General features: G+C 41.9%; 1 protein-coding gene and 1 long non-coding RNA gene across 5 annotated transcripts in view; one reads left to right on the plus strand and one right to left on the minus strand.

The window, feature by feature from the left end:
* The window catches only part of PLA2G15 (phospholipase A2 group XV), a 28,402-nt gene extending 15,489 nt beyond the window's left edge, over nt 1-12,913 (plus strand). The window contains exons 3-6 of one of the 2 annotated variants that reach the window (XM_054048656.1): nt 3,476-3,594; nt 5,892-5,990; nt 7,431-7,655; nt 11,772-12,913. In XM_054048656.1, the coding sequence (XP_053904631.1) occupies nt 3,476-3,594; nt 5,892-5,990; nt 7,431-7,655; nt 11,772-12,283 (955 nt within the window). In that variant the 3' untranslated portion in view covers nt 12,284-12,913. The remainder of the gene's footprint in view (nt 1-3,475; nt 3,595-5,891; nt 5,991-7,430; nt 7,656-11,771) is intronic. The other variant, XM_054048657.1, reaches the window with a different exon arrangement.
* Nucleotides 9,716-21,014, minus strand: LOC128848624 (uncharacterized). Of its 3 annotated transcripts, XR_008447086.1 has the most exons (4): nt 20,769-21,014; nt 15,021-15,157; nt 12,907-13,030; nt 9,716-10,333 (listed from the first exon to the last, which is right to left on the minus strand). It is a non-coding gene; the product is annotated as an uncharacterized LOC128848624 (long non-coding RNA). The 3 variants fall into 3 exon arrangements; XR_008447084.1 differs by lacking the exon at nt 15,021-15,157 and having other exon boundaries at nt 20,769-21,006; XR_008447085.1 differs by lacking the exon at nt 20,769-21,014 and having other exon boundaries at nt 15,021-16,127.
* Between the last annotated feature and the right edge of the window lie 1,891 nt (nt 21,015-22,905).

Here is a 22,905-nt window from a genome sequence, read left to right on the forward strand (position 1 = left end):
CCTCAGTTGTCTTAGCAGCATGTAGGGAAAGGCCAACCAATACCCAAACTATATAGGAATTTCTGGATTGGTGTCAGCACCTTCTGTTGCATGTGGAAACTAATAGACAGGAAGCTATTTCTTCATCTGGAAACTGTTTTCCTCTCTGTGGCTAATGCTACCAAGTAGGTAGGCATTTACATTACCTAGATAGTCCTAGGTAGAGGGCATTGCAGTACTCCAGTATGGGAGCCATAAGATCTACACTGGGGAAATGGACCAGATGAAAGACGTTTTTGGCCATAGTCACTTAAAGGCCCTAAATGAGGGTCTGAAAGCATCCCCAACAAACTAATCTTGCCCCTTCCTGCCCACTGGGGGAGTCAGGATCCAATATTTTACAATAACCCTTTCAGTTAAAAATAGCCCAACACTAAATACTTTCCTTTTGAATGTAAAACGTATAGTGTCGATGGCCCTATTCCCTTGTAGTGTATACATTAACACCTTTTGGACACAAAAATGGTCCCCTTCAGGGCTTATCCACGCTGGACACTTTTTTTTACCTTCAAGGGATGACTCCTACAGGTGGGGAGTCTGCACAGCAGCCTTTACAAATGTGTTAAGTACCTTGGAGGTAAAAAATAGTCTAGTGTACACACCTTGAGGGTGTCTTTTCACTCCTGAATTCACTGGGCTCTTACATGAGTGTTTAACCCCTCCTCCCCCCACCGTCTTCCCCACTATAATCCTTTAACCCAGTGGTTTTCAAACTTTTTTTTCTGGCAACCCAGGTGAAGAAAATTGTGGCTGCCCATGACCCAACAGAGCTGGGGATGAGGGGTTTGGGATGTGGGAGGGGCTGGGGTGCAGGGGTGCAGGGGTGAGGGCTGTGGGTGGGGCTAGGGATGAGGGGTTTGGGGTGCAGGAGGGGGCTCTGGGTTTGGAGGGGGCTCAGAGCTGGGGCAGGGGATTGAGGTGCAGGAGGGGATCAGGGCTCTGGGCTGGGGGTGAGGGGTTGGCGCGCAGAAAGGGGCTCTGGGTTTCCGGGGGAGCTCAGGGCTGGGGCAGGAGATTGACACTGTCCCCCCCCTACCCCCCGCTCCAATTGGCTGGTTCCCGTCTAATGGGAGTGCGGAGTCGGGGCTCCAGGTGGGGGCAGCGCGCAGAGCCCCGTGGCCCCCCCACCTAGGAGCCAGACTACTGCTGGCCACTTCTGATGCGCAGCGAGGACTTTTAATGGCCTAGTCAGCAGTGCTGACCAGAGCCGCCATGACTCAGTGCCTTACATTCCGCAACCCAGTACTGGGTCGCGACCCGCAGTTTGAAAACCACTGCTCTAACCAAGTTTGGTGCTTTTAATCTGACCTGACTTGAGGTACAGGCTAGAGCTCTGTCTGGTAACATGCCCATCTTGCAGGATGCAGACTAAAATCACTCGAGAGCTGATAGTCCCTGACTTTCTTGAGTGTCCCTGCGTAGACATGTCCTTAGAGATGCTTTTTTTAATGCTGTTGCCTATAAGGCACCCCATACTGTAAATAAGTATTTTGAAGCAGATCTTATTACAACTTGGGTAAAGTCCAGTTCTATTTTGTAATGTAAACAGGGAGCCTAACTATGTTGATGGCTTCCTTGGTCTAAGACTTTAGACTGGTTCTCCAACACAATTAAGGACTCATCTGCACTTCACTTGTACTATGTCAAAGGACAAATTATAACCAGGTCACCCAACAAGGTTATAGTTCCAGTGTAAGTATACTCTTAAGTGGCTTATTGGTAGCTATTTCGTTGCTATTTGATGAATGCCCAGAGAGAAATCTAGCAAGTAGAAGAGCCTAATAGAGAAGCACAGGTACTCACAACATTTCCCTTTTCCTGGGGCCCTGGGCCAACAGAATTCTAGGTTTGCATTACCTCAGAGAGATTAGTTTTACAGTTAATTGTTTTGAGCATTTGTTCTCTGACAGATTACTCAAAATAGCTTAATTATTTCACTTATTGTAGAGACAAACAAATGTTTAGCTTACAAGTAAAACAAGTTAGACTGGTGGTTGTGGGGGTAAAAAATATCTGCATTCCAGACACTTCACACCCTCTTGAGATACATGGAACCTGAACAGGAGCTACAAAATACTTAATGTCTGTCTGTCCTTGTAATCTTTGTTTCCCTAGAGGCCTTTGCTTTACTGCTGGTTATGGCTTTTCAAATATTCCTTCCAGCTGGACAGCTATTCCTAGTTAGACGTGATTAGCTTCCTTCTATTTAAGGGACCTATATGAAGCCTCCTTTTAGTGCTCTATTCTCCACTATTGCATTACTTTACTTCTTACATTCATAACATTTCTCTAGCTTCTTGCCAGATGCAGACTGACACATCCCCGAACCATACTAGGCATTTCATGCTCTGTCTCCCTGGGACTGATGTTTGCTCCCTCTACTGTACACCCAGTTTCTACAGACTGAAGATAGAGCTCTATCCTCTTACTTTCAGAAACTAAGTAGAAGAGTACAAAAAACTTTGTTTGCACTGTGTGTAACCACTTGTGTATTGAAGTGCCCTTGTAGTAGTGCTTGGGCTTTGTGCTGTTCCATGTAGGTAATAGCTCTTAATCCTTTTTATTGTATTCAGCAAACATAAGTCCCATCTTAGTTGAGAGCTGCGAAGTCGGTGTTCTCCGTTGCAAGGCCCGCAAGCCAGTGGCGGCCCCATCGCCCTAAGTGTGGTCCCTAAATTCCCTCTAAGCAGCTGGGCAGCAGGCTATAAATAGCCGTGCAGCAGCTCTAAAGGGCCGTGCAGCAGGGACCTGGAGAGGAGAGAGGTCGGGGGTGGGCGGGAACTGGGCAGGGGAACAAGTTGGGGCTTGCAGGGCTGCTGTGGGCCTCTCCCTTGGCCCCGGAGCACCTGTGCTGCCTCCGGGCACGGGGGAGAGAGGGTCCCTTCCCCCGGAGCTCCCGTGCTACCTGCTGGCAGGGAGAGGGCTGAGGGGAGTCCTCTGACCCCAGCTCAAGGGCAGCCTGCCTTCACCCCAAACTCCTCATCCCTGATCCCACCCCAGAGGCTGCACCCCCAGCTAGAGCCCTCCCCCCCGCATCCCAACCCTCTGCCCCAGCCCTGAGCCCCCTCCTGCATCCTGAACCCCTCATCCCTGGCCCTACCCTGCAGCCCTCACCGCTGCATCCCAACCCTCTGCCTGAGCCCCCTCCTGCATCCTGAACCCCTCATCCCTGGCCCTACCCTGCAGCCCTCACCCCTGTATCCCAACCCTCTTCCTGAGCCCCTGCCCGCACCCCAGAGCCCTCACCCCCACACCGCACCCTCTGCCCTACCCTGGGCCACCTCCCACACTCCAAACCCCTCAGCCCCACCCTATGTGGCTCTCACATTGAAGTTTTTTTGCCAAAATGGCCCCCACTTCAAAAATAGTGGAGAGCACTGTGCTAAGTAGTAAGATGGTGCGTCTCATATTTATTATGTTTTTCCTTTCCCCCCAGGTTAATATACAATCGAACAAGTAAGATCACAGAGCCTCCAGATGGAGTGGATGTCAAAGTCCCAGGGTTTGGACAAACATTTTCCTTGGAATTTCTTGACCCTAGTAAAAGAAGTGTTGGTATGTACTAGTTTTGTTCATTGTCACATGTTTAATACCTTTTCCATTACATCTGATATACAGCATTTTAGAGGACTGCAATTTCAATTCACACTTCCCTACTGAAGTCCAAGGAAAGCTATGTAGCATTTGTATGAAGTAGGATAGTACATGGGTTCATTTTGCTTATAAACATTAGTACTGTGTATTCGCAGGGCTTTGGAGTGGAGCCCGGAGCTGGAGTGCGGAGCAGCTCCGGAGCAATGGAGCTGCAGGTTTTTGCCTGGAGCTGGAGCGGGGCTGCAGGACATTGTATTGTCCCGTCAGAGAAATAACCAAAAAAAAAAAAAAAAAAAAATCTTGTGCATATGTTATATGTCATGTGGCTAACCTGAGAACTTTGTATGATGAACAAATGGGGCAGAACTGAGTGCTCACCAATCTGTTAAAATTTATTCAGAATTAAAATTCTCAGAATGAAACTCCAACAGTCATCCTAAAGGCTTCTGTAGGAAATGAGACAGAGTGCATAGAAAAGACTCTCTGTAACAGGGGCTTGACAAACTGTGAAAATCAGGAAACTTTTAATAATAATAAAAAAACCTTCTCTTTGCTGCAGCAACCCCAGGCCAGGTAGCCCTGAGGGGAATGGATTTCCATACCCATTGTATGAATTTGGGAGATCTGGCACTCCTCCTTTTCTTCCCTTTTCCCTCAAAAAATTCATACAGTAAAGGACTCTAAATAGAGGGGTAATTTAGCCCCAACTGCTGTATCTCATGACTATGAATTCCTGAGAAAAATACATCTGACATACTGACAATTTTCATAGCACAATCTCATTGGGAGATGCTTAAATCTCTGACCCAAAAGTTGAAGTAATGGAGGTTTAGATTTGATGTGTTAGCCTGTTACTGCCACTTGTGATCCAAAGAATCCTTAAAAGCAGCAAAGAGTCCTGTGGCACCTTATAGACTAACAGACGTATTGGAGCATGAGCTTTCATGGGTGAATACACACTTCTTCGGATGCATGATTTCTTAGACTAATACAGCAACTCTTTCACATAATGTGTACTTGCAGTGATGGAAAATAAATGTAATGTGTGCACTTGGTGGTAGGATGATACTTGAACATCCAGTAGCCTACTTTACAAATGGGGTTTACTGCTTGACCAGAATTCATAGTGCACTTTGTCATGCAGGTCTTGGTGAGAAGAGCATATGGGAGCAGCTTGTACTTAAAAGCACAATCGGCTGCTAACTGATTTTGCTGTGTGTGGTTGTCCTTTCTTTGCTGAAAGGCTATATTTTTTTTAATTGGTTTTCTAGTCTTAAACAGTCCGTGAAGGGATAATAGTGCATTTACAACCTCCCTCTGACATTTTTAATATAGGACACACTTAAACAGCAGTCCCATTACTTTAGAAATCAGTATTTAAACCAGCCCAAACTGCTGATAGGACTTTTGGTAGAGAAGGTACTAATCCAAAATGGAAAAAACCCAATTTTGATGGCCTTAAAGATGTTTTTAGGCCTCCAGTTAAATGGGCTTTGAAGGATTCTGCTCTAATATGCAGCCCTGTGTCTCCAGGTTTCACCTTTTGTTGCAGTGTTTGTTTTGGATACAACTGTACTCACCCCTTTACTAGAGGGATAAATAAAAGGTTAAATAAAATGCAATTTACCTTATCACTTGAGATAACTAGTCTGCAAATACTCTGTCCATTGTTTGCTATCAAAGCATTGTGTTCAGCCAACTCAAGTGGATTAAAATTCCTAATCTTTTGATGGAAATAAAACTAGTTTCACAGTAGTTCCTGTCCTAGAGCAAATCACAAGTGTCTGTATCCAGGAAAAAATGTATTTGGAGGGCCCAGACTAGTCTGCACAAACGTTACCTTCCTGCAGTTATTTGGTGGTCAGCTCATTGTAAAAACTGTAGTGTACAGGATCTCTTAGAATTGAGAATAGTTTATTGAACTATTATCTGCACATTGGTAAGCCACCATATTTATGATTAAGTGCAGCATGTACAAAAGGAAGGTAGATGGAAAAAAAGTTGCAGTAGGGATTGTCTCACAACAGTTTAGAGAATTTTTCAGAAGAATAAAACCTCTTTGTATGTATCTTTGGTACATACCTAACATCCTTCACTTTGCCTAATGCAGCCAGCTGTTTAAACTGTGTCTTGGACTACAATAATCTTCTATTTGTATGGAGGCAGAATAATCTAACTGGAGTAAAACTTCAGTTTCACTATTGATGGACACCCAATAAGGCTGTTGTGATGCTGATCTCTTCTTTTTCTGTCCACAGGCACTTACTTTTACACATTGGTGCAGAGTCTGGTAGACTGGGGCTACCAGCGGGATAAAGATGTAAGAGGAGCTCCCTATGATTGGCGAAAGGCACCAAGTAAATGAAACTTCATTACCTGAATTAGTCATTTTATTGACTTTCTAGGCAGCAAATTTGGCTGAATTTATTACTCCTTTCTTCATGAGATCCCTTTTACAACCCTAATCCTGATTAGAGTGACTGTTAGGGTCCTAACTCTAGGGAAAACTCCACAGGAATTTTGATAAAACTACATAAGACACGGAACAAAGCCCCAAAAGTAATAATATTGGAAAGTTCTAAAGCACCTCCCTGAAATAAACTTGGTCATCTATTAGCAAGGCATAATCTACAGAACCACAATGTTGCCTCAAAGTCTAACTCTGTTACTTAATTGCTTTGTCTGGAGAAATTGGCTCCTCCGTGTGTAGTGTCATTAAAATTCAAGGCTAAGGGGTAATGTTCAAACCTGTATTCTGCATTTACACATTCCTTTAGTTGTGTAAGAAGGTCAGACACCCTGTACTCTTCATTGCACTCTAGTCTTACTTTACTATCTCCTGTCTATAGTTTGAGATAAAAAATACACTCTTCATATTACACGTGAAGACAAAATGAAAAAGCAGCACATTCATGCATATAACATTTTAGTGTCCCAGGCTGTTGCCCTGCCCTGAAGAGTTTAATTCTAAAAGATCTAGAACTGAGACAGTCTTATTTTGAAATCCAGGGAACTTCCTGATGAAAATCAACAACCCTGATTGTTTGGTAACAGACTGGTCTGCAGCTGGCCTAAAAGGATTATGAGGGTAGAGAGATGGATTTTATTAGGTTTTCTTCAGTTTGACGAATATTTAGTTACATGTTACAGACAGGAATGGTATTGTCTCAGAAGGCGCTAACAGGATCTCTAGATTAGCAGTGACTAGTTTTGTTAAATCTTATTAAATCCATTGACAAAGTAAAACAAGTTGGCAACTGCTGCCTATAGAATTTTAAAAAGGTCAAAAATACAGCTGGACTGAAAAGCCATGGTTTTACTCAGTGAGCAAAAATGGGAGTTTTTCTAAGGCTTCTAACTTACTGTCTTTTAAATGAAGAATAAAGGTGATCTTCTAAGCAGCTTCAGGTGGGATTTTCAGAAGTTCTTGGTCTGGCCTAATTCTACTCCCATTCAAGTCAGTGTGAGTTTTACCCTTGAATTCAGCGGGAGAAGTTAGACCAATGGAGAGCACTTTTTTGAAAAGCCTGCCCTTTGATAAATACATGCTACGGAGAGAGAAACAGTATAAAGTCTTCTGAGCTTGAAACAATTCACGTCTACATTTTTAGAAACAATTCTAAGCACATGAAAAGTGAGGAAAATTTGGCTTCTAGCAATATGCTGTTTGAATCAATGGTATGAATCTGTTCTCTTTACTTACAGCATCAAAAGCTAAGCTTTTAAAACACTGTATATTGAAAGATGGCATTTGCAAACAACCTCTTTACTTAACTATACTGTCTTGATGTTTCTAGATGAGAATGGAGACTATTTTGTGGCTCTTCGAAAGATGATTGAGTTGATGTATGAACAAAATGGAGGTCCTGTGGTCTTAATTGCCCACAGTATGGGTAATATGTATAGTCTATATTTCCTCAACCATCAGACTCAGGATTGGAAAGACAAGTACATAAAGGACTACGTGTCACTGGGTGCTCCATGGGGAGGAGTGGCTAAAACCCTTCGTGTGCTGGCTTCAGGTAGGTAACCTGCTTAAATACTTGAATTTAAATGGAAGCTACCACAGGATGTTAAAGGGTTACTGTTAACCATAGCATTAGAGGACAGAGTTTGAGATGCTACCAACTTTCAATTAAAAAACAGCTTTCAGCCCATAAGCTTATAACTGCCCCAGTTTCAGGCACGATTTCCAAATTCCATTCCCCTCCTATATAGAATATGGTTTTCGTATCCTGGCATTGAGATGTCCTATTTACTACTTTTTGGGGTGATGGAATCGGGGCACAAGGGGCTATTGCCCCCACAGTGGGAATATTGTGTGGGCTCTGCCCCTGTGTAAACTCTTGCATCCCTTGGGAGGGGGAGGACACTGGGACCGAGAGGGTCTGGAACGGGCCTGGAGCAGGTAGGAGGAACGACTGGGACCTTACCGGCCTGGAGACATGTTCTCTCTCCCCTCCCCCCGCCCAATCTCAGTACTTTTCCTCCCTCTGTCCTCTCTGCTGCTGCTTGCTTATTTTGTCTGTCCCCCTTTGCAGCTGTGTGGCTGCCTAACCCAGCACGGTAGAGTCTCCAGCACATTCCATTCCTTGCTGTTATCCTTCCAAACTCTCATTACTCTCAATTTTTTTATTGCAAAACTGACTTGGAAGCTTCTAAATGCTCTTTTATAACTGCAGACTTGGCAGTTCTCAAGGTATGTGGAGTCCTGAGTGATGGCAGAAGCATGACCACCTGCAAAAGTCTTTGCAAGGCACACACAGCTTAACATTTAAAGTGGTTTTTAAGAATACGAATCTCTCAAAGTGTGGCATTATATATTGGTAGTAATGAGAGGTAATGTTTGGTAGCTGAAGTGAATATCAAAGAAGCTAGGCATGAGACTTAAATTTATTTATCCTCATTTTGTTTAATACAGACACTGTTCTTTCACTAATCTTCAAAGAATTGCTCCCCAGTAAAAAGAACATACAGTACACAGTGTACCTTTTTGTAATTTCAGTATCAGACGGTCATGCCTAAATATCTCCTGTAGCAGAGCGGTGAATTAATTTTTGCATATTGCTACAATAATAATATATGGAGATACACCTATCTCATAGAACTGGAAGGGACCCTGAAAGGTCATCAAGTCCAGCCCCCTGCCTTCACTAGCCGGACCAAGTACTGATTTTACTCCAGATCCCTAAGTGGCCCCTTCAAGGACTGAACTCACAAGCCTGGGTTTAGCAGGCCAATGCTCAAACCACTGAGCTATCCCTCCCCTGCTTAACTATTAAGACCTTTGGCTTCCTCTTAGCTCACTACTAACTTATGATAGGTTTGTTTGCAGTTTTTGTTCCTGAAACACTTTTACATCAAGAAAATTAGGAAGGACATATACCAAAGTGCTTACGAGGCATGGGTGCTTCAAAAAAACATTTAATGTGCTTAAATAAGGCACTTGGTTTTGAGATGGGAATGTACAACTCAAAGCCACTAATTAAAAAGCTGAAAATGCATATATCCTTTGGGTGCTTACAATTGTTTATTTTTGTCAACATAGCATTGCAAAATTGATTTTCCCTCCCCCAAATGGCATCCTGTGGCTTGCAGGCTTCTGCAGAAACTACCGACTTTTTCATGTGGTGTACTCTAAATATCCAGAGCAGGAGGCTTTACTGGATAACTAACTTTGCATGGTGTCCAGGTGATACAGGATGTGAGCAGAATTAAACAGCACCACTTAGGATCTCCCCATACCTACAGTGTTTTGCTTCTTACTTGTTACTGCATGAGCAATATTTATTGTATGTAGCATCTCATCACAAAGTGGCTGTTTGTACATATGCGTACAGAAGAATCACTTCAATTTCTACTGAAATGCAGCTATCACTGGGACAGAATGTAGTTTCTGTAACAGCGTACAGCAGTAGGGAACCGTATCAACAGGAAGTGAAGGATAGTGCAGGGGAAAGTTAGGTGGGCAGAGTGTAACTGACAATGTTGGAATTAATCTGTGTGTGAGGCTTTAGCGGCAGGTGTGCCATTTGAGGCACAACTGAACTTTTTATGTCATACAAAAAGAGAAAGCAAGGGACGTGTTTAAGCACAAGTCTATTAACTGGTTTCAAACAAGAGCTACAAGGAACAACTTCAGTGTTAAAGACAAGATAGAAAACATTTTCCTCAGCAATGTGACAGGAGCATCTTCAGGACTTTGTGGTGTTCACTCTACTCTCTTCCGGTTTCCTTTCTTAATCAGGTGGTAGTATGTTGACCGTCAGCTGCAATTGTATGGAAATGCTGGCAAGCTTAATTAGGGCACCAGCGGTATTGTGCTGCAGCCCTCCTTACTGGACTAGAGAATCAATAGTGCCATCTAGTGAGTTTAAAAATACAGCATATTTTTTGAAACTTAACAATTAAAATCTTTTTTTTCCTCTCCCTTTTTCTTTTGGTTAATTCATATTCTTGCTGCACACTTTGGGTGGTATTTCAAGGCATTGTATAGCTGTTGACTTGGTATATGTACTGCATTTTGCAGGATGGTGTGTGTGTGTGTGTGTGTGTATATATGTATATGTATATATTTTTTTTTGGTACAGCATGGGTGGTATTTTTTATGTAGGTGTTCAGAAAGTGCACTTGTTCATGTATAGGAGCATCCTGTTTACTTTCTTCTGGGTTACTTACACTCTTTACTCCTGGGGGAATTCTGCAACAAAAAATTAAAAATTCTGTGCACAATATTTTCAAATTCTGCAAATTTTATTTGCCAAAATAACGTAATATAATCACACCAGTTTCAATTATTTTTGATAATTTATTTCAAAATACCTGTCAGTAAGCATGCCTGTAACAATATAGCCCACAAAAAAGATTCAAGAAATGTTTTTTGACAAGTAGATTCCTTACTAGGCATATTAATACTGAACTCTTAGTAATTCATTTAGACTACAATACTGTATATCCTGCACCCCTCAAAAGCAGTGCAAAGGCTTGGGAATGTCTGGGGTGACGGAAGAGCTGAGGGAGAGGGAAGTAATTGCTGGGAAGGGGCCTGCGTGTGAACTTGGAGGGTTGTTGGGTGTGAATGGGAAAAGTATGGAATAGGTTTTGGGAGGGCAGGAGGGGGAGGGATTGTTAGGGAGCTTCCCCCATGCAGACCCTGACTGACCCCCAGCCTCTCCCATTGTCAGGCACATCTGCCCCGTCCCCATGTGTCCCTGCACCCCCCCCCCAGACACCCCCTACCCCCGTCCCCATGTGGCCCTACATCCCCTACCCCGTCCCCATGTGTCTCTGTGCCTCCACTCAGCCACCCTCCATCCCTGTGTGGCCCTGCATCTCCCTTCCCCCCGTGGTTCTGCACCTCCACTCCCATTCAGCCCCTGCCCCAGTCTGTCCTCCACCATTTAGCCTTTATGAGCCCCATTTGACCGCCGAGCAGCCCCACGCTGTCTGTCTCCCCATAGCACCTGTCTCCTGACCTGGCCCAACAGTCGCTGTGAAGAAGACAGGCTCTTTCTCTTTCCTCGCTGGCCCGGAGCTGCTGCTCTGTTCTATCACTGAACTGTGAAAACCTGGGTGTCAACCTTGTTTCTTCTGCTGTCTCATGAGATCTCTTAAATGCGCAAATGTACAGAGGATAACACCAGCCTGTTCTCCCAACAAAAACATTAAGGGAAGAGTGTCCCTGTGAATCACTGCAAAATCTGCATCTGTGATTCCTTTAGAAAAAGAATTTTAAGATAGCTTTACAGATGGCCAGAATGATTGCCTAATGATTGATGTTGTGAAGAACTTTTGGGCCCAAAGCTTCCAAATGAGCCCAAGTAGAAAATATTTTCTTCTTAAACGAATATGTCAGAAAGGTAGCCTCAGGAAAATGCCATTCTAGGTTGTCTTTAGCAACGTTTCTTGCCCCTGTCATTCAGTCAACTAATTTGTTCCTCTTTATAAGGTATAAGCAGTTATTGGAATTGTATCTACAGTATTTAAAACATCCAGACTGTTTCCTACTAGTGATTAATGTATTTCCAGTCAAACTCTGTAATCTTTTAAGTAAGGAAAGTAGGATCCTCATTCATTCCATCATAAGCAGTAATTGATATTTCAGTGTACAATAAATAAAACAAAAATCTATTTTGTAGGTGACAACAACAGGATACCTGTCATCAGTTCACTTAAGATCCGAGACCAGCAGAGATCTGCAGTTTCAACCAATTGGATGCTCCCCTACAATTACACGTGGCCTCCAGATAAGATCTTTGTAAGCACACCCACAGTTAACTACACTCTCCAGGATTACCAAAAGTTCTATAAGGACATCAACTTTGAGGATGGCTGGTTCATGAGACAAGACACTGAGCCCTTGGTCTACCAGATGATACCACCTGGTGTGCGTTTGCACTGTCTCTTTGGCACTGGTGTAGAAACACCTGACTCATTCTACTATGAGGCCTTTCCTGATAAAGAGCCCAAGATCTATTACAGCGATGGTGATGGTACAGTGAACTTGGAGAGTGCCTTACAATGTCAAAAGTGGGTGGACATGCAAAAGCAGGAAGTGATACTGTTTGAGCTGTCAGGAAATGAGCATATTGAGATGCTGTCTAATGCTACAACTATTTCCTATGTAAAAAAACTTCTTTTTGGTTTGTGACACCCATGTGGACAGTGTTTTCTTGTTTTTTCTCCATCACCTGTGATGCCTTCCCTTAAGTGAGGGGGAAATGCCTTTTGATCCTTTGGTTTTAAAACACTTGGATTATTTATTTGGTCTCTTTTCAGGCCGTGTTCAGAAAGCTGTTTGGTGTCCTTAATGATCACTTGTCTCTTGGATTAGTGTTCATAATGCATCATAGTGTTTCACATTCTAAAGGCTTGGTCATATGTGCATTCTGGTGCTGCTAGACAAATGTCCAGTGTTCATACAGAAGTTCACTTGAACATTTTTCACACCCTATGTGCAATATGTGCAGCCTACACTGTTTCTTACTTGTGATATTTGGAGAGTTGGGGTGATGGAAAGAATTGCTTGCTGGTTACTGTCAGTTCTGTACTAAAGCAATGGAGAGGTTGTGAAGGATTTTTTGAATACAGTAACTTTCCAAAAGGGTCACAAGTTCTGAATCATTGTCCATAAATAAGCTAGTAAATATGAAGGTCCAAGCAGGTGTTATAAATAGATATGGAGTTAAGATATTGCAGGACTTTGGTCATATACAACTTACCTGTTTCTTCATTTGTACTGCTGCTGGAAAAGAGGGAAAGTGCATTAATTACCTGAAGTTCCTTATTTGATGTCTTGGAAAAATTGAAGAGAATCCAGTTGTCCTTAACTTTAGTAAGTTGATGATTTAGCATCAAGAGTCTAAGGCTGCTGGCTTCATGCTTTAGATTTTTTCCCCTTAATTAAAAAAATAAAATAAAAGGTTAGTAGTTGTCACTCCTCGTACAATGGCTATGGCTACATGGTGTATACATTGAAATCCACAGGAACTTGGTATCAGCAAATTTTGTGTGAGGTGCTGACTTAACTTGTCACTTTGACATGTGATCTCCATTATTTCAAATGGTAATAGATCTCAAAAAACCAAAGCCCCCTCCCACCAAAACAAGTAAAAATTAAAGTTCCCACAATGGGGAAAAAACCCTTTGTGTATGTATCTTGCTTTCAGCCAAGTACACTTCTGCTGTGATCCAGTTTCCAGCTAACTAACTATCTTTCCTATTGGATCAAAACTATGTTTAGTTGAAAAAGCTTAGAATTATAGAGTATTTATAGAGAAAAATATCTTTCCCGTAGGGGTAATGAGTTCTTAATTTGGGTTGAGAAACAAACATTTAAAAGGGGCACTATGTATTAGGCCCCAGAAAATTGCATAGCATGCAACTCTCCATGAAACAATACTTCAGTTACTTAACCATGGTAGACCACTTGTAATTGCATTTTTCAGAAAACTGCTATGAACGCTTCCAGGGTGCAGAGTTCTTCAGAAAAAAAGTTACCTTAAGAGTTATGCTCATCAGAAATCCTACAGAATTAAGAATCCATTGATTTCTAATGTTAGGAGATTGCAGTTGTTTTAAAGGTAAAGTTTAACCATTCTTGTAGTGTATAGAGGTTGTTTGCTGCCATTGAAATCTTTGATTAGGATGTGCTGATCTGACAGTGTTCTCTCATTAGTGTTTGCCACTGCACAATGTTAACACTCCGGCACCGGGTGGCTCTAGAGTGCTCAAGGATCTAATGTATTTTGCATTAGCTAATCACTTCTAGAAATCCTGACTGGGATCATTGGTAAGTTAAATATCTCCCTGTACAGAAGAGAGAATAAGAGTAACTCCCTGTCTCCGAGGGAGGACAAGCATTCCCCAGTAGAATGGAAGGTCTGTCTCTTGGAATCAGCTACCTAAGATTTAGTGCTTGGCGACTATATGGCTCAAGCAGACTTTCCCGCCTCATCTGTGTGTGCTAGTCCACTGCCAGATCTGAGTTGCCCACTGGCTATCTGTAACACATGGCTGACTGCTTAAATCTTAGAGAACAGAAGGATGAAATCCTTTTAGTCAGACTGTTTTTTGGTAGGCTTCTGCAGATTGCCGTACCAAGAACCACAGTTCTAGTCTAAGGCTCTTCATATGGTCTAACTCCATGGTGGACAAACTACTGTAAGACTGGTCTGCAGTACATACAACTATGCAAAGTAACTGATTCAAAAGTCCAGCTTTTTCAAATCTATGATACTTACCCAGGTAGAATGCATGCTTGCTAACTAGCACCAGGATGGGCGGAACTGGAATCTGTATTGGCTCCCAGCATAGAGTGAAGAATATCGGTAGGGCTGTAGAAGGGACTCAGGCTTGACCTGGTCTGCAGGATTTTGTTAGAACTGGTTTATTTACAAAGCTGCCCAGCTCTGTGTGATTAATCTGTAAAATGCTTAAAAATCGACAGCGAGAGTTTTTTTGGCTTTGGTATTCTGTATACTTGAAGAAGCAGAAAAATTGACACTTCTAAAAAAGCTGAACCAGATTTTTATGTTCTGATTTAGCATTTGATATTTACTGTATTTTCTCCCTTTGGGAAATGCACAGCTCTGTTTCCAGCTAATTCCATCTCATACTTTTACCTTCATGCCAATAACCCTTTAGTCCACACTCACTTAGCTTTCCATTAACAGATGGACCCTCCAGTCGCTTTTTGTGCTCAGTAAGTCTGCTCTCTTGCTTTTACTTAACACTGGTAAGTGGAGTTGACAGCCCTCCAAACCTTGTAGACTTGCTGTGATTTGTCAGCATAAATCCTTGTTTCTTTCCTAAGCAGAATTGCACATCTCTTACATTAGTGTGAATGCTGAGGACTCAGTTAAAGTATCCACACATCTGATGATTACCTTTGGTTGGGGGTGCTTTGTAAGACAGATCACAAGTCTGATTTCTCATTTTCCATCAAATCCTCCTGAGCCCTGCTCTTTTGTCTACCGTGCAATCCCAGGATAGAGATGTCCTCAGTGTGAAATAAATGGAGTACCTGAAATACAGGGGTATTCATCCCAAAAGGTGGAAGTAGTTACATTGTGCATTTCCCTTTTCTACTAGAAGTCTTTCTTTATTGTGTGACCCTCTGCATTAGAGGGCAAACCAAGTCTATTTAGAATCACTTTAGTAGGGTTGTTTGCAGTGTTTTTATAGCCATGTTGGTCCCAGGATATTAGTCAAGATGGGTGACATGTAATATCTCTTGGACCAACTTCCGTTAGTGAAAGACAAGCTTTCAAGTTTACACAGAGCTATTCTTCGGGTTGGCTGTAAGACTGTTAAAGTATGCAGTCTTAAGTATTCTACATTCTTGTGGAGAAACTAATCTGAGGAAATAATTATTGCTGGAAAGAGGAAAATAAAGTAAAGTACCTCAGGTGCTTTGCTTCGCTGGTTTGAAAGGTGTAATTTGCTGAAATTCCTTCTGAGTTATGCTAATTACTTACCATTTGTGAATGTCAATTTTTCTCCTAATCTTCATTTTCAGGATATTTTCAGAAACCAAAAGTAGTTAAGGACCAAAATGTATTTTTTATTTCTAACAAAATGTAAAGAGAGAACTTCAGCTGTTACTAAAGTGCTGCTGCAGGGTCACTATGTGATTCTGCTTGGAACAGAAGATTTTAATATCAAGCAATAATTGCAAAGGAGTTGCAGGCCAAAGGAAGGAATATTTGGTATTAAGATATTTCTTGGAGCAAGGTGTATTCAAGACCCTCTAAAATTCAGGGAATGTTTGGCAGTTACTTTGCTGCTCTAAACTTAACAGTATTTTGTATGGAACATGATCTGGTGAGACCCAGCATTTTATATATTTTCCTCTTTGTGTATGAATGACTGAGTTATAGATTTTTGCATATTTTATTGTCAGACTTTGATAACATAATAAACTTTATCTAATATTGAATGCCGTTTGTCATGAGTCACACACAACTACAGATGTCTCTCTCTCTCTCTCTCTCTCTCTCTCTCTCTCTCTCTCAAATATGCTACAAGTGGTGAACGTATTCATGCTTATTGCTGCTTAAAAGGCAGCATTTTATCCAAATTATGAGCTGAACCAGATAGCAGCATAGCTTCCTTCCAATGTAGAGCATTGCTTTAGAAGGGAAACTGAAAATACAAACAGTCATCATTCTGCACTAAAGTAAATGCTCAGTTCAAACCAATTAGCACAAATTGCCAGTTTTGAGACTCAATATGAGCAGAAGCCTTCATCCATAGTTTCCAACCTGCTCCTCCTAGGCCTCTTGTCTCGGTAGCTTTTCTTCAAATACGTTGACTTGTTTATAGTCATGTTAGATTGGTGGTGACTGGTGACCCAAAAATGGTGGGGGTGCAATTGCTGGAGACATCCTTTCATCTGCTGCCCTTCTACCTTCCTTCATGTAGTTTGACAAGACTGTCCTGGTAGGGATTGGGGAAGAGGCTGCAGGAATAGTTTCATTGGGCAGATTAGGTAGGTCTTTAGAAAGGAGAGAAGAGTGTGGGTTTTTTTTTTTTTTCCCTCTTAAGAAATCAAAGAAGGGCAGGCTGGGAGAACAGCATTTACCTCTGTATCCCCTTTGCTGTTTTCTAGTCATTTCAGTTTATCTCATGGCTAGTTCCTAAATGACCAGGTTTTTAATGTCCTGTATTTTAATTTTACCTTATAGTTGTTCTGTTCTCTTTTTGTAGGGCTCTGATTTCCTCTTTTATTCATTCCTCATACTGACATTTGTTTTTTCCTAACTTTTTCCTCCACGTTACACCTGCTTTCTCTCCGCTCAACTTCAGCTGTTCACCCTCACTTTTCCTTTAAATCTGTCTTGGTACTTCCATTTAGTTCTCTGCCTGATAGAGCAAGTTTCTTGAGAGCATAAATGACTACTTTTTGGAGCAGCTAGTCCTGAAACCTACAAGAGGCGAGATGATTCTTGATTTAGTCCTAAGAAGAGCACGTGATCTGGTCCAAGAGATATAGCTAAACTTAACATCCTTGGGGGGAGGGGAGGGACATCAAAGAACCCCACCCCAGTAGCATTTAACTGCAGAAAGTGGAACTATACAAAAATGACGAAGCTAGTTAAATGGAAATTAAAAGGGACAGTCCCAAAAGTGAAAACTGCATGGAAACTTTTAAAGAACCATAATAGACATTCAAATTAAATGTATACCCCAAATTTAAAAAAAAAGAGAGGGCCAAAAAAGTACCACCACGGCTAAACAACAAAGTAAAAGAAGCGGTTAGAGGCAAAAAGGCATCCATTAAAAATTGGAAGTCAAATCCTATTAAGGAAAATAGCATAAATTTTGGCAAGTCAAGTGTAAAAGTATATTTAGGAAGGCCAAGAAAGAACTTGAATTGCAACTAGCAAAAGACTCAGAAACTAACAGCAAAGTCCATCAGAAGCAGGAAGCCTGCTAAACAATGTGGAGCCACTGGTCGATCAAGGTGCTAAAGGAGCACTCAAGGAAGATAAGGCTATCGTGGAGAAGGTATATGAATTCTTTCCATCAGTCTGCACTGCAGAGGATGTGAGGGAGATTCCCTCTCCTGAGCCATTCTTTTTAGGTAACACATCTGAGGAACTGTCCCAGATTGAGATGTCATTAGAGGAGGTTTTGGAACAAACTGATAAATCAAAGAGTAATAAGTCACCACGATCAGATGGTATTCACTCCAGAGTTCCTTCAGAACTCTGATATAAAATTGCAGAACCACTAACTGGTTTATCATTTAAATCAGCTTCTGTACCAGATGACCCAAGGTAATGTGACCCCAAATTTTAAAAAAGGCTCCAGAGATGATCCAGGCAATTACAGGCTGATAAACCTAACTTCAGTAGCAGGCAAATTGGTTGAAACTATAGTAAAGAACAGAATTATCAGACACAGAGGTGACCATGATTTGTTGGAAGAGTCAGCAGGGCTTTTGTAGAGGGAAATCATGCCTCACCAATCTATTAGAATTGTTTGAGTGGAGGTCAACAAATGTGGACAAAGGTGATCCAGGGCTATAGCGTAATTAGATTTTCAGACAGCCTTTGACAAGGTCCCTCACTGAAGGCTCGTAAGCAAAGTAAGCAGTCATGGTTATAAGGGGAGGTCCTCTCATGGTTCAGTAACTGCTTAAACAATAGGAAATAGTTATCAGAATGGAGAGCGGTAAATAGTGGTGTCCCTTAGGGGTTTGTACTGGGACCAATGTTCAACATATTAATAAATTATCTGGAAAAAGGGATAAACAGTGAAGTTGAAAAATTTGCAAACTATACAAAATAATTCAAGGTAGTTAAGTCCAAAGCAGACTGCAAAGACTTACAAAGGGATCTCACAAAGCTGGGTGACTGGGCAATAAATGTCAGATGAAATTCAATGTTGATAAATGCAAAATTATGCATATTGGAAAACATAATCCCAAATATACATACAAAATGATAGGGTCTATATTAGCTGTTACCACTAAAGAAAGATCTTGGAGTCATTGTGGATAATTCTCTCAAGATCTCTGTTCAGTATGCAGCAGCAGTAAAAAAAACTAAAAATCTTAGGAACTATGAGGAAAGGGATAGATAGTATGACAGAAAATAGCATCATGCCTGTATATACATCCACCGTATGCCCACATCTTGAATACTGCGTGCAGATCTGGTCACCCCATCTCAAAAAGATAGAATTGGAAAGGATATAGAGAAGGGCAACAAAAATTAAGGTTATGGAACAGCTTCCATGTGAGAAGAAATTAAAAAAACTGGGACTTTTCAGCTTGGAAAAGAGACAAGTAAGAGGGATATGATAGTGGTCTATAAAATCTTGACTGGTGTGGAGAAAGTGAATAAGAAAACATTATTTACTCCTTCACATAACACAAGAACTAGGAGTCAGTCACCCAATGAAATTAATAGGTAGCAGGTTTAAAACAAAATGAAGATGATGTGAAGGCCAAAACTATAACAGGGTTCAAAAAAGAACTAGATAAGGTCATGGAGGATAGTTCCATCAATGGCTGTTAGCCAGGATGGGCAGGGATGCAAAAGTATGCTCTGAAGTGTCCTTAGCCTCTGTTTGCCAAAAGCTGGGAATGGGCTACAAGAGATGGATTGATTACCTGTTCTGTTAATTCCCTCTAAAGCACCTGGCATTGGCCATTGTCGGAAGACAGGATACTGGGCTAGATGAACCATTGGTGTAACCCAGTATGGCCTTCTTACGGTAAGACAGGAGTTTCAGGGAGAAGACTTATGGGGACTTCATCTTGATTTTGTTTTTCCCTGCTCCCCCTTGCCCCTTTAATGCAACACTCTTGTAAATTCTGCAGGGGACCATTTTGAAGCCTGAAATGTGCCAAGCATTTGGGACATCTCTAGACTATGTGAATAAAGTCCCCCTAGTGGCAGCCAGGTGTATTGCACCTCATTTATTGATGAGCTCTTAAACCCCACAGGTATTTAGTTAGCAAGTCCTTGCACTGTTTACTCTGTCTTCTGCCAAGTAGTTTAACTAATTTAACTTAAACCTCCAAGTATTAGTATAATAGCCCATTGTATGTAAGATTAGTATAAACACATACCTATGGTGTTTCAGATCTAGAGTTCGGTTATGCTTGCAGGCCTAGAAACCGGCTTCTTTGCCCAAAGCAAATTCAAAACGAGGGCCAGCAAATGAAAACACAAAAACACGGTTTGCTCCAAATCTTTACTAACCTCGTGTTTCAAAATATGCAGCATCTATGGTCAGGTGCAGACAGCCTTTATCAGAACTTGATCATACAGACCTGTCACATAAGCACAACTAACCTGCAGTGCCCAACATTCCATCCAGGTCGGTCATGCTTATCAAGCTTTATAGAGCTGATATTGCCTTTCATAAATTATAAGAGAACAAACTGGAGTGCTCAAACTGTGATAGTTAAGCCATTGGTACCTTCCGACAAACTTTATCTGATGCCAAACATTTAAATGATACACATCTATACCCTTCAGGACAACAACTTTTCCTGCCAAGCAGAAAAGATCTCATGGGGGGGAGGGAAAGTGAGGATGGAGATTCCAAATGGAAGTGGTGCTTTTAATTCTAGAACAAGAATAAATTAAGCAATGTATGCTTTACCTACTGTTCGTTAGCATCAGTATAGCAAATGACCTTTTTGATGTTATTCCAAGAGCAAATACCATAAAAGACGCTAAAACTACCTCTGACTGTAAGCTTTGGCAGGACTGTTGATTTGGGCTGTAGTGGTTTTTAGTCACTGGGATCTCCTCTTTTGCTGTGACAGGGAGGTTGTAAGATCACAGTTGTGATAGAAACACACCATTCTGTTGCACTGGGGGGCTACTACCCTTGAATGGATCTTTAATGGCTCCCAGTGGATCAGATTACTGTCATACCAATGAAAAAGGTCCACAGTAATTATCTTGCATACCCTGCAGTTTATTCAAAAAGGAATTACACAATTAGTAAAGGGTTACATTTAAGCACACAACTCCTATGTTAGACATTAAATAACTATACATTAAGAGCTATACATTCCTCTTAGCAAGCCTCTCTTTCACAAACATACATAAACAGGCCCTGTGCTAGCCTCACACAGTTCCTGCTTGGCAAACAGAGAAGGTGGTTACCAATTCTATGGATGACTTCTTCCCTCCAGGTCTGGTTTTCTCAGCCGTTGGGTCTGTCTCAGATTTCCCTTGAGGTGAGCCTGGCTGCCTGGAAACCCCTCTGGTCACAGTCCTATTGGAGCCCATGGAGCAGAGTTTTGGCTACTCTGTCTAGCAACTTCTTCAAGGTCAGTTAAGGAATCCTCTCTCCAGTAATTTACTTTGCTTGATTCTTATACTCTTTTTCCTCAAAGGAGTCACATGTCTCAAAAGCATGAACAGTGGGTGTGTAGTTATTAATTTTAGCTGATTAGTATTTTTGGAAGGGGCTGCGGGGGTACCGAGCAAAGACCACTCCATGTTTACTCACTCATCAATCATTCACTCTGGCTCTCTGCGTGGTGTCCTTATAGGGTCACTATAACCAGGTTAACTTGTGCTCCATGCTGGAACTTTATGCATGTGATATTTACTTTTGCATGGGCCCATATTTGCTGACCAATAGGTTCAATATCAATCACACATGCAGGCTTTGCCAGTCCTTTATCAAATCTGCTTCTGCTTAAAGGGGCCCTGCTCCTAGGATCCTCTGCAGTACTTCAACCATGTTTAAGTCATGTCAAGTTATGCTCACACCATTCATTCAGCACAGTCACACCAATCACAGTCACACAATAGGCATCATCCCAACACATTCCACAGTGACAAGCATCCTAATCCAGTTTCCCTGCACCAAAAAATTTCTGCCTAGTGACCAAATTCTTGTTTCCTTTCTTAGCAGCCAGATACCTCTGGCATCAAGGGGTCCTCATCTTCCCTTATCTCAATGACTGATGCTTGGGCCTCATGTCTGGATCACACTGCCAGCAGCCAACTTCCATGCTGCTTCTACTCCTCTTCTCCGTGGGGATGAATGTGTGGCACTGTAGACTATTGGAATTGAACTTCAGTCAATTGCAGCTGCTCAAATACAAGACTTGCTTAACCACAGGCCATATGGAAGGTATGGTCAACAGGTACATGTACTGTACTGACCTATGAAGAATATGCATCTTTAATGCTACTGATAGCTACAGGTGATGTCCTTTAAACACAAGAAATGGATGCCTGAGCAGACAACCAGGTGTATGCAAACATATTACAATATAGACAGCTGTCCAGCAGGAACAGGACTGACATCACCAGATTTTTTGGCTCCCGAGCACAGCATTATATCGGGGTAGAGGTATAGTTGTAAGATACTCACTGAAGTCCAGTAGAACCCAAATCAGCCAAATGTCCCACTTACGAATCCATGCTACTTCTATTTCATATCCTCACTTAAGAGTCATTCAGCTCATATTAGCTAGATTTGTGCCTGCATTAAAAAACAAACTGTTCAGCTGATTATTAATTAATATTTGTACTGCAGTACCATCTAGGAGCCTCAGTCATGGATCAGGATTCCCTTGTGCTAGGCACTGTATAAACACCTCTATCATAGATATTTCTAGAGCTGTAACTTGCTCCTCAAAGTTGGATTGTGGCCAAAGGCTGCATAGAAAGAAGTCAATTTAAGTCCCATGAATACTTGATATTGCAGCAGTATCCTGAGTGAAAACCCTTGTGTTGTCATAGGAGGCCAGCTAGTAGTACTTGACTGATCTATTGAAAGAAATCCTCCTCCTCTTTGTGGGTGTGTGGGGTGGGGGTTGTGTGGACAATCTGGATATACGTGAAGTAGATCTAACTGCACATTTATTTTCTACTTTATGTAACTGAGTGACTGAGACTGAGTTTTGGGGCAGCAAAATAAATGGGAGATCTTTTGGTGGGGATGCTCATCCTTTCCTACCTTAGCTGAAGCACTCAAGGAATGTAGAGAAGGCAAGCAGCGCTTCTGCAATGAAGGCGTAGAAGCGAACTTATTATTTTGAGTCAAAATCAGGTTAATCTGCCATGATTTAGCATAAATTGCAACTGATTGCCTTGAGATACGCTTCAAGCCAAGAGCTTAGTGGGATTTGAAAAAAGTATTGGATGTCTACAGGGATAATGAGAACATCCACGGAAACGTGATGAAAGGTAAGGGACATAAATTCTATAACTGTCCATTTGGGGTAGCTGATTGGCAGGAGGTGGAGAGAGAAGACTGACATCTACCTCTGAGGCATCTGGT

This window comes from Malaclemys terrapin, chromosome 14 (genome assembly GCF_027887155.1).
Source record: "Malaclemys terrapin pileata isolate rMalTer1 chromosome 14, rMalTer1.hap1, whole genome shotgun sequence".
NCBI classification, from domain to species: domain Eukaryota; kingdom Metazoa; phylum Chordata; order Testudines; family Emydidae; genus Malaclemys; species Malaclemys terrapin.